Raw genomic sequence first — 12,145 nt, forward strand, 5'->3', positions numbered from 1 at the left:
GTGTGTTAATTGTCTAGGCTACTAAGTATACCAAGTTTATTAATAATAATAATAATAATAATAATAAATAATAATAATAAAACTTTAGTTTAAATTCAAAATAATATTTTGCCAATGTGTACAATGCAGCAGCGTGATTTATTTTGTGTTAGCAGTAGGCTAAAGTACAATAAAGTGCGCTAGATATTTATTCATTTGATTTTACTATAGGTCTACTGTACAGATTTATATCTGTACATAATGTAATGTGTAGCGTACCCAAAACACATTAGTGTTGTTTCAGCGCAATGGTTTATATTTAAAATACATCGAGAACTGTAAATGTATGTGCGAGATGTTATTGTTTTTAAACCCGACACCTCATGTCGACAAACCAATAGATCACCTCTCGCTAAAGATTTCGCTAAGATGACGCAAATAATATTTAAATTAATATTTTGCGGCTCTCTTCATTAACATATGTTTTCTTACTACGTACAACAAAATGTGCACTTTGTGAATTGGCATAACGAAAATGCGCACTGCGACGAATCCCATCTTCGTACATCTGACCCTTAGTGTTTCACTTCGTTCCAGGTGAACTCCACTTGCACTACTGCAGTCTGGCCACACGAGGGATCCCTCTTCAGAATTCATCTGGGCACACGCAATCAGTTACACTAGGGTTCTTGCAGCAATACTTTATATATATATATATAAATAATGAATCGATTTTCGGTAAAAACGTGTCTGCTTTTTAAGACCTGTTGGGTAACTGAAGAAACCTTTCAAATTCCGGTTCCCAAGATGACGCTGGCCGCCGGCCCATTCGTATTTCCTGGCATTTGAAGTTTGTTTTACAGGTGAAGAAAATTGGAGATCGAAATTGAGAATAATACGGTAGATTTATTAGAAGAAAACTTAAAAAAAAGCATATCCTGGGTGGACGCTGCACACGCAGGGGGCGCGTCTTGTTTAATGGAAACGTTCCCGTGTTCGCTCTGGTGTTTGAAGATGTTGCGTTTCATCTTCCTGGCGTGCGCTCTTCTGATCTCTCGCCAGAGCCCTGCTAATGAAGTCGAGCTCGGGATATGTCTTCTTGTGACCGGTGTTGTATAAACACGATTAAGCCCCTAAATAACATTTCCTATTGAGTGGGTGAAGCGGAGGCTTCTTTTAATCCAGCGGTCTATGATTGAAGTTGTAAATCATTAGAATGCATTAAAAGACAGCTGAGAGCGCAATCGGATGTAACGCTTGTACCTGTAATTTAAAAGAGGAACCGCTTTCTGTAATGTTTCATGTTTAACAACAAAGAGGGATAATTGGTTCTGTCTTTAAACGCGGTCGAGTGTGCGCCACAGCTCCCTGGATCGCTGCCAGAGACTCTGTTATATTGATGATCGCATTCTGCACCTTTACATTAGGTACATACGGGGGGGTACGGGGGGGGGGCGTGTTTACTGATCACATGAGGGAGTTCTAAACTGCGATTCTCTCAGAGCTCAGATAAGCAAGCCCGAGTCTGGTCTGACTGAATGCATTCCCCTTGTTAACGTGGTGATTCTCCTTCCTCGTTAACGGGTGTGGATAATCACTCCTTTCCTCGCTGTGTTTTGCTTTAGGATTAAGTCGAAAGGAACTTTCGGTTGTTGGAACTGCCCGTGTTTAAAAGTAAGGGATAAACAAATAAGAGTTGAAAAAAGAAATCTCTATTTCGAGCGCCGTTAGGCAGGAGGAACTGTAGATTTATGTTCTTACCGATTCAACACTTTGAGTTTATTATGTTACTTAAAATGTCTTCCTAATTGATTCTTGTGCGATAATGAGATCCAATGGACTGTGCATTTGGTAATTAGATTCATTTTGTTTCCACGTTTTGCAAACAAAATGCAATGCTGAACTGAAATCGCAAGCCTTTTTCCAAGTGTTACGTGTAAAGTGTCTAATGCTAAAATTAAGGAATTGTTGAAATGATTTTCCGCTTTTCTGTCCAATTGCTCTGACTGGTTTTGTTGGATCGACAGTTTTCTGTGGATTCGTTAATCAACAATCTATCTGTCCGCACTCCCCTTCTCTTCAGCCACGCAGCCACTTCTAGTGAGAACATAAGCAGTATTGATCAATCTAATGCATGTCTGATTTTTAAGTCTCACATAAACTGGCCTCTCCGCCCCTAAGGGAATTTGTTCAGCCCTACTCGGTAAAAGCTGTTCGAGTCACTCGATCAAGCACTAGAGGAGACTGGATAGTGTCTCGCCGTCGCACTGAGTTTGCACTGCTTTCTCAATCAAGGGTGCATGCTCTGGAATGAGCTATCAAACTTCATGAAAAACACATCAGACTAGCAGAGCTTTTTAACAGAACTGAGAAAATGGTTGCAACAGGACCAGCTTCCTGACCATGTCTAGCCCCCCTCTCCATTTGCCGACTTGCTTTTATTGTTTTTCATTGTTATTTCTAATTGTATTTTTATTTTAGTATTTTTTTATTGAATTTTATTGTTATCATTGTATTTGTAGTTAGTTTGTGGGACTATCCATGTAAATTAGCTGTAGCTAACTTGGGTGCGATGCATCGCAGGTTTTAATCATGAATGTTTATTCTTGTTGCACATGGTCCCAGAAAAAAAAAAGAACTCCAAGGGTGACGTCACAATGTTTTAATGACGCAATGGTATCTGTACAGGTGCCATCAGTATTGTATTAATTTAGCACCCAATCTTTCTGATTAGGGTCTACATGTCAGAATAAAGAGACTGTCCCATAGGGTTTACTGTTAACATGATTGAAATGGGGTTTACAGTAGAAGTCATGAATTGGTGCTCTGTGGTTAGATAAAGGCTGCAGAGCTTGCGGTCGTCAGGAGGATTTTGCACGTACCTGGAGCAGGTAAAGGAGGTAAGGCGTGGAAAGTAACAGAGCGGTGTTATTTGAGTGCAGGGTGGCGCTTCCCTTCAGGGTCTTTACATGGATCTCTTTTAGTATTGTATGCATCTCTACAGCATCTCCTCCTGTGCTGTGCGCCCCCGGGGCTCCTGATTGTATTGCGCTGTTATTAATCTGCTTTGGCAGGTTCGGTGCAGAAATAGCAAAGTGACTGTGGAGATTGCGCTGCAGGGCGGATTCCAGCGCAGGCGCAGTGCTGCTACGCGAGTATCCGTACCGCGGCGTGCGGTTCGAGGGGAGGCAGGCCATTAGGACAGTCGGCTCCCAGCCTCACACATCCTCGAGAGATGTTCACCAGATTTTGAACTCTGCCTGCATCCCTCTTCAAAGAAGATGATGAGAGAATCAGTCCGAGGAGCGACCCCGATTCACCGGACCGGGCTGTGGTACTTTATCAGTGGGTTAGGAGGAATGTATAGACGGTAAATGATTGCACTTCGTGTGAAGGCTGCGCGGGCTCCGTGTCGGGGGGGGGGGGTCTCGACGTCAGAAGAAGGAGGGGATGGAGTCGTAAGGTCTGGGGTATAAATACGAGTCCTTGAGAACAGACTGTAACAAACAGGCTTGTCTTCCCAGCTGGAGGACCGTTCTTCGCTTTGAAGTAGAAACGGCGTTTCAGAGAGAGAGGAATACATATTTTAGAAAATAAAAAACAAGTATTATCATTCATCTAAAATCGTTTAATCGTATCAACGGGTTCTTTTTTTAAAAAATAGAGCACCTTATACTTTGTTTTTTTTTTGGTTTTGTGTTTTAAAGATGGGGTTGGGGGGGGTGTTGCTGCTGTCCGTCCTGTGCTCTTGTGTCCATTCTCTCGTCCTGGATTACAACACCATCCGGGGATCTGCTGAGGTGGACCTGAGGACCGAGACGGTAAGACCCGGGACAGAACGCTGGGGGTCAGGTCTAGAATCACGTGGGTTACCTGGGGAGGAGGACGCCTGTCGTGGTAGCTACCGCTGACGTTTCTTACTCTTCTTTTACAAACACATCAGATCTGTGCCGACATTTGTTATCGAGAGAGGTTTGAAGTCGTCAGTTTTAGTTTTTAACCCAAATATATTTAACAAGAGATGAGGCGCTACGAGAATCGCATTCATAATAATCTGTACTGTCCAGCATGCAGTATACCGGCATTTTACACACACTCATTATCGAAGGTCCCTTAAAATTGCCACAGTAATTATGAATAGTATTAGTAATTATAAATAATATTCTTTTTGAAATAAAGTACACCTGCCCCCGAGTAAAGCTGGTCAAAGGTTAAAAGAACTGGCTGCTGTGTTCGTGTTCTATAAAGCGGGTTCACAAACTCCCCCTCACCGGCTCATTCAAACCATAATGTTATAACTTTTATGCAGAACGACCGCGGTTTCATCAACACGGGGTTTTCCGGCCGCTCTGATATTGCGTAGAGTGAAAATAATCATGTGTCTGATAGCATACTGTACTATCTATCTATCTATCTATCTATCTATCTTTCTATCTAATGCTCGCAAAAAAGATAATTCAACGGTATCGCTAATCTTCATGTGACAAAATCTCCATATATGTTTAGTTCCATAGTCTATTATATGGCATTCATCATAAGCTACCCGAATCAGACCACTTCAAAAACATTTTTTTTTTTTTAATTGTGTTCTTTCGAGATTTTCCTTTTAAAATATGATGAATACCATTAAGGTTTGGTCTTCGTGAAAACTTTCTACACAGTTTGTGTGTCAAAACGAATCTTCTATTTTAAAAATAATAATAAAATAAAATGTAACCACTTGTCGCAAGTTTAAAAACTGGAAATAATCGATCTCTGTGAGTAACTCCACACGGGCGCAGTACTCCAGATCGGTTGAAATGTTGTGGGACTCGAGACGTCATATCACGCCGTGTCAGCACCCGACTTCTCCGAATGGAGAGATCTTAAACCCGCACTACCCGTGTAGCGCAGACTCCCGGTCCGACGCGCTGAGCCAGGCTGAGGTTAGTAAAGGGTTCAGTGGAGTTCAGCCGCATTGAGACGGGCTGTACTCAGCAGAACGGGTCTCCGAGGCTTAATAACATTCTAAAATGAAAGGTAACACAAGGTGCATTAGCCACGCATGCGCATGCGCGCACACACACTCTCAATCTGCCTATTTAATACATCTCGTGGTATCCCGGAAGACAATCTTCTATTCTTGGTTTGCATTCCTGCAATTGTAACTGTCAGGCCAGGTATCGCATTTAACACCGACACCATCGCCTTCGCAGAAACACAAACCAAACCTCCCACTCAGACACTCGAGCGCGGCAGTAACGCGATAGCAGGGTGGCGCCGCATCTGCCAGTCACCGCTTATTAAAATGCAAACCTTTGTTTCTGTTTTTGCAGAGCGGTTGATTTCTCTGTTCAGATTACCAAGACATTTGGAAAGCAAGGGTTCTGAAATTTCAGACTCCCCTCGGGACTTCATGTTGGGGGAAACAAAGCGCTTTCGTGCCCCCTCCCTCCGCACGAGGTGTCCCTGATGGCAGTGATTGACGGTGTGCTCATCCATGCAGCACCGCGAGTCTCACTGAAGGTTTCAGTCGCGCTCGCTGCGGGATCTGGAGCCGCGTGCTTCCCTGATAGGAGTCTAAGCTGACTTACCCTTCAGGTGTTCTGGTTTTATTTGGATACCAGCCTCACTATCGTTTAGTACTTGCAGTGATAGTTTTTGCATGTTCTGTTTCCATGCCCCGAGGTTCAGGGCTTGTGGTTCCGATGTTCTGATTCTAAACCAGTCTTATTCTACAGCAGCTGGACCGCTGCATGACGGACAGCGACTGCGAGTCCACGAAGTTCTGCCAGAACACACGCGCCGGAGAGTCTGTTTGTGCCGCGTGCCGGCCGCTCCGCCGGCGCTGCCCGCGCAATGCTACGTGCTGTCCAGGGACTCTCTGCATCAACGGTAGGGGGCGGGGCTAATGCCCACTGCCTTATCACGTAGGATACAATGCTTAGCCAGCCATCTATATTATTATTTTCTAAATCCAGCCTCACAAGCCGGAATTTGTCATATGCAGTATTGTGATGCCGAGGTGGGGGCTTCCTGCCGGGTGCAATCTATTATATTCTAATGCAATCTGTACTCATTTTTAGCAACTTTGTATTTGCATGTGTTATTAATATGTTAACATTTTCAAACAAGCCTTAACTTGCATACCGTTTATATACTTTATCAACATATAATTTTTGTCAAGGACTTTAGTTACTGGAAACACACACACACACACACACACACACACACACACATAAATATAAATGTAACGACACGGTAGACTACTATGTCTGCAGTTATAAAGTTTGGCTGATACTACCTGGCTGGCAGGAATCAAGGCTTTGCAAGGCTGACACCTGTCTTCACGGTTCTTCCTACAGGAGCATAAGGTGTGAAACTCACAGATTTTCATCGCGGCAGCTCTGCGCTCTTCACCCTTTAGGGACAGCAGAAAGAAAGACAACCTTCACATGTCCAGACGCAGACAGACGCATGCCTGCAGAAAGCATTGCATGTTCCCATAGATTTTCTCACTGTATCACCACAAATGCATCACCATTAGAGCACCAAAAAGCGAATGCAGAATCTACAGCCCTGTCCAGATATGATTAAAAATAAACAGGCTATGTGAACATCATTTTGATATTTTATTTAACACAATGCAATCAAAAGAAAGTACAAACTGATATCGCAAAAGTCTACCGGAAGCTTTACAGCAGTACACTATTTAATGTTCGATTTAGAAATGTTACATTCTTAATTTGTCAGTTTTTGGTTAAGTATATGGAAAAACTATAAAGCGGAATGCAATTCAATATGTTAGCGTCACATTATTCTGTGGGTTTCATTCGACTTTATGAAGCAAAATGAGTTCATTTAGGGTGATGCAAAACCTTTGGCCACAGCTGTAGTTTAGCATTGCGAGCGTTTTGTTTTATTCTCGTGGTTTGTTCCAGACGTGTGCGCGCAGCCTGACGAGGGTGGCGTGACGACCGGGCTGGTCTCGCCCGTGACGCGTGGGAAAAGCGGACACCATATCCAGGAAAGCAAACCCAAAAAGCAGCCCAACATCAAAGGTAAGGCCAGACCCCCCCCCCCCCCCCCCCCCCCCCCAGCACTGACAAGCGGCGACAGTGCGAATCCGGGACAAAGCGGGAGGGAAAAACAAACACTGAGAAATAAACCCCTGCCTGTGGCGCTCTGCTCTGGAAGACAACGATATCATTGGACACAAACCGCCAGCCGCCAAACCGAGCCGACATGCGAGAAATGTGCTGAGCAGCCAGGAAGGTATATTGTTAGCAGGGAGATGGGATCGTAATTGGCTGGTAATTACAGTCTGCAGTTTGTGGTTCTGGAGCCGGGAGGGTTACCGTTTTTTTTTTTTTACATATTTGTTTTTGCAGCACAAGGTTCTTATTTTGGTCAGTGCTGAATTTAGGAATGTCAAAACAGATTTTGATTTAATACTGAGTGTATGAGCTATTCGCATACCTACCAGTTAATTACGCGCATCGTGTTTTTCTTCCTCCTGTTATTCTTTAGAGCAAGTATGAACTTGGTTGTACGCTTAGTGTTTTAGAAATAAAACACAAAATGAATTTCTTTTTCAATTGTTTTATTAAATGAGATACACAGGTAAGTGCAGCTCCGTCATTGTTGCCCTGGATTCTGTAATGCTGTTTAGATTATTCTCCTCCAATCCAGACCGCAGCCAGCAGAGGGCGCAGCAATGTCCCTCTCGGCCAGGCGGTCCAGTGATGCACTTTTGCCCTTCGGGAAACCGGTCTTATGTGACGTGCAATTACTGCAGCAGCACAGATACCTCAATGTCTGATTTCGGATTTATAGGCCTGTTCTTAAAAGCACATCGAATGGAGGACACAAGTAGCCACTGATCTCCGATGTTACGTCAACTTTTGCTACTTAATCAGATTTTGCAACCTTGTCAAAATCTACTACCTGGTCAAAATCTGATACCTGTATCAAAATTGCATCTGTGGAGTGCACTGTCCCACGCTGACCAGCATGCATCGCTCCGGGATGAACTATCTGACCAGAGCCTGCGAACGTGCTTCATACACATTCAGAGACTCCTTTGATCCAGCAAACGAACCCCCATCCAGCTCCACAGCGGGCAGATCTCTGGCGAGGCGCGCTGCGTGATTATATAGGTGGACCGAGATTTGTTTAATTTCTAAACCACGTGAACCAGCGGGACTGCTGAATCGATCAATCATTATGATTTATTGTGTATTGCTTGCACTTGATCGTGATTTAAAGCATGTTTTAAATGAGTGAAGGGTTTGGTCATCACCAGGGTCGTCATCGATAAGGCTCTAAATGCTAATATTTCACGCAGCAGGTATTCTGTTGAGTTGCATTAGTAGCTCACATGTTTTCTGAAGGCAGTATGCATGCTCTGTGCCGCTGCTCAACAGCGTTCTTGTGTGTTCTCACTTCACGGCCCCCCCTGACTGAGCCTATGGCACTCTGACAGCATCCAGTACGAACCGCTAAAAGACTGAAGACCCAGATTCTTGTGGCTGCTCGCAGATAAAACCGCAAAAATGGCTGTGGTCCCTGAGGCAGACCATAATGGTTTCTAAAGCAACCCTTTTCTGAGCCAATCGCCCCCAGACCTATAATTTCCTCGCTTGAAATAACATGTTTGGGGAGGAACCAACCACCTAAAAACATGCAGCCCCAGGGAACAGTAACAGTGCTGCACAGAGACCCCTTTCAACTACCTGGCTGTCGCCGTCTCCTTGTAAATTAAACACCACCACAAAACTTATGAGGTGTCATTTTAACAAGAGTACATATTAAATGAGCTGTTTTTCTTCTTCCTGTAACTGCCTTGATTACAGGGACCAATGTAAGCAGCTGAAGCTCATCAGTAACAGCACAGGGCTGCAGCCTAGAAGGGACTGGACCCGTGTTCAACCAGTAGCTTAGCTGTGAGCACTGGAGTGCACTCCTGTATTAAAAGAAGCATGTTTAAGCAATTCTGTAGCCTTTGCATTCCAATGGAAAACGGTGTCATGAGATTCAAGTTTCAAACTCTGACACTGATCTCATTCTGCTGCTGCTCACAGGCAGTCCAGCCCCAGCCAGGACAGTCTTTAACCTCGCTGTGGACGCCTCTGACCTGTCTCTGTTGAACCCTGCCCTCTCTGTGTTTCAGGACAGTCTTTAACCTCACTGAGGACGCCTCTGACCTGTCTCTGTTGAACCCTGCCCTCTCTGTGTTTCAGGACAGTCTTTAACCTCACTGAGGACGCCTCTGACCTGTCTCTGTTGAACCCAGCCCTCTCTGTGTTTCAGGACAGTATTGAACCCTGCCCTCTCTGTGTTTTAGGACAGTCTTTAACCTCGCTGTCGACGTCTCTGAGCTGTCTCTGTTGAACCCTGCCCTCTCTGTGTTTTAGGACAGTCTTTAACCTCACTGAGGACGCCTCTGACCTGTCTCTGTTGAACCCAGCCCTCTCTGTGTTTCAGGACAGTATTGAACCCTGCCCTCTCTGTGTTTTAGGACAGTCTTTAACCTCGCTGTCGACGTCTCTGAGCTGTCTCTGTTGAACCCTGCCCTCTCTGTGTTTTAGGACAGTCTTTAACCTCACTGTGGATGCCTCTGACCTGTCTGTTGAACCCTGCCCTCTCTGTGTTTCAGGACAGCCTAAGCCCCCCCGGAATAGCCTGGATTCGAACCGGTGACCTCCAGGCTATAGGGTGCATCCTGCACTCCACGCGGAGCACCTCTACCGGATGCGCCACTCGGGAGCCCCCTCAGGACAGTGTTTAACCTCGCTGTGTTTAATCCTCCCCTCTCTGTGTTGCAGGGCTGGAGGGGGAGTCTTGTTTGCGCACCTCGGACTGCGCAGTTGGCTTGTGCTGCGCTCGTCACTTCTGGGAGAAGATCTGCAAGCCCATGCCACAGGAGGGGGAGGTGTGTTCAAAACGGGGGCGCAAGGAGACCCCCATGGGTCGCGAGCTCTTCCAACGCTGCGACTGCACAGCCGGGCTCACCTGTCGCCCCCAAAACAAGGGTGAGGAGAGCCGCAAGTCCCGTCTGCGCGTCTGCCAGCGCCCCCTAGAGGGGCCCGCAGGACAGGGCAACAGCGGCGCCAAGAGGCCAAACAGGAAGCGACGGCACTGAGCAGCGGGATTAAGACCGGGGACAAACCACCTGTATGAACTTGAGGCCGTGGATTCCTGAAGTTACTGATTTCAAAATCAGGAACAAACACTTATTTTAAAGTGGAATGTGTTTTTTTTATTATTTTATTTCACAATTGTCACTTTTTTTTCTCACTCATATATATATATATATATATAAATTAATAAAATTGTGTGTGTGTGTATCTTTTTAATATCCATGAGTTGTAGCATTAGATTTCAATTTTGAGTGCACAGGATTCCTGGTTTCTCGGTTCACTGTGATGTGTTTTGGTAGACAGCAGCATGGAGTAGTGGTTAGGTCTCTGGACTCTTGACCGGAGGGTCGTGGGTTCAATCCCAGGTGGGGGACACTGCTGCTGTACCCTTAAGCAAGGTACTTTACCTAGATTGCTCCAGTAAAAACCCAACTGTATAAATGGGTAATTGTATGTAAAAAAATAATGTGATATAATTATAACAATTGTAAGTCGCCCTGGATAAGGGCGTCTGCTAAGATAATAATAATATTTCAGTACCTTTTATATTTTTCAACAGTAGATAGGCGATTGTACCAAATGGCTTTTAATGACTGACATACAAGCTGCATTTCCAAAGGCTGGTGCTGTTCAGCTAGTCACATTTCTGTCTAGAAGACATAGTATGCTGCACAGCGCCCACCGTGGACACACTTGATTTTTTGTGAGTCTTGGCCTCTGCTCTGTACTCGTGTTTCCCCCACTCAGTGCTGTCCTGCGGATCTGCTTCAAACATTCCCAGCAGCACCGAGTGAACCTACTCTTACTCCAGGAGGGGGCGTGGTCTGTTCAGCACCACAGGCAGGGACCGTGGCTTCACCACTCTCTCTTGTACAGTGTGTGAAAATGCACCATTCCAGACAGGCAGCGTTCACTGCAGCCCTGTTTCCGTCGGACCGGGCTCCTGTTTCTCGGCTGCCCCCCCCCCCCCCCAGTTGAAATGGCTCCTGATTCACAGCAGCTGCTGAACCGCCCAGTTGAAAAGCGCTGTGATGGAGAATCAGGCTGGCATGGTAGACAGAGCTGAAGGGAGCCTCGCATTCTATTATTACAACCTTACCTTTCCTGGCTTCAGAATGTCAAGTAACACTACATAGAAAACAGACGCTGTCATTGTAACACTATTAACCACTTTACACATTTTAAAATGTGCCTTTTTTAATATTGAAATAAACATAAAACAGCAACAATGGAGTAAAGATGTTGCTGATTAAAGCAACAGGAAAACAAATAGCCTTGAATGGCTTCTGATGACGTAACTGCAGTCCGAGTCACTTTGACGTGAAGTTTTCAAATTGCCCAACCCTTCGTACCCGGGCCCTTCCCTTTTCACAGATCAAGGTGGTTTTTAATGTGTACATTTGTATTTAAATTCTTATTTTTCAATAAAACAATGACACAAACGCGCTGTGTGGTGATGGCCTTTTATTGGGGTTCCCCCTCGACTAACACAGTCTTCCTGCCTGTATCTTACTCAGCGTGGAGAAGAACAGAGACATGGCTGAGAGGAAAGAGGCCAGCTCTGAGCACGAGAAGGGCTCCTAAATCATCACTGCCCTTTCTTTCTTCCTGGTCTAACGTGTTAAATAAATAAGTTCAGCAATCTTGATTCAATGGTTAGGCTGGGAGTCACATGGCTTTGTAATTCATGTTAATATAACTCAATCTCAGCTGGGTGATAATGAAAACGCAATGTAACTCTTCTACAACAGCAGTGTAATTACAGTAATCAGCCAGCAGGGGGCCTGTGTGTATATACCGCATAGTACCTGGCGCTCCCACACTGCTCGAAGACTCGTAACCAGAAGGCAGCACCACAGACTGCTTATTAACATTTAAAAATGATAAAATATCAAGAACTTCCTAAGGCTTTAATTAGAGACGAGTACGATGGATTATTGTTCAAGAGAAATTTGAGTTGTGCAGAAATCAACACTCTTGATGCTAAGCCTAAACCCCACACACCCAAACCCCCCCCTCACCCCCCTCACCCCCCTCACACTCTG

General features: G+C 45.0%; 1 protein-coding gene across 2 annotated transcripts; it reads left to right on the top strand.

The window, feature by feature from the left end:
* The first annotated feature begins 3,413 nt into the window (after positions 1–3,413).
* LOC131706856 (dickkopf-related protein 4-like) lies at positions 3,414–11,543 on the top strand. Of its 2 annotated transcripts, none has more exons than XM_059008727.1 (4): positions 3,414–3,800; positions 5,703–5,853; positions 6,900–7,019; positions 9,786–11,543. In XM_059008727.1, exons 1-4 carry the CDS (start codon positions 3,687–3,689, stop codon positions 10,100–10,102), a joined length of 702 nt encoding a protein of 233 aa, XP_058864710.1. In that variant the 5' UTR covers positions 3,414–3,686; the 3' UTR covers positions 10,103–11,543. The 2 variants fall into 2 exon arrangements, with proteins under 2 accessions (XP_058864710.1, XP_058864709.1); XM_059008726.1 differs by having other exon boundaries at positions 3,417–3,800; positions 5,700–5,853.
* Positions 11,544–12,145: the final 602 nt, after the last annotated feature.

This window comes from Acipenser ruthenus, chromosome 37, assembly GCF_902713425.1.
Source record: "Acipenser ruthenus chromosome 37, fAciRut3.2 maternal haplotype, whole genome shotgun sequence".
Classification (NCBI taxonomy): Eukaryota; Metazoa; Chordata; class Actinopteri; order Acipenseriformes; family Acipenseridae; genus Acipenser; species Acipenser ruthenus.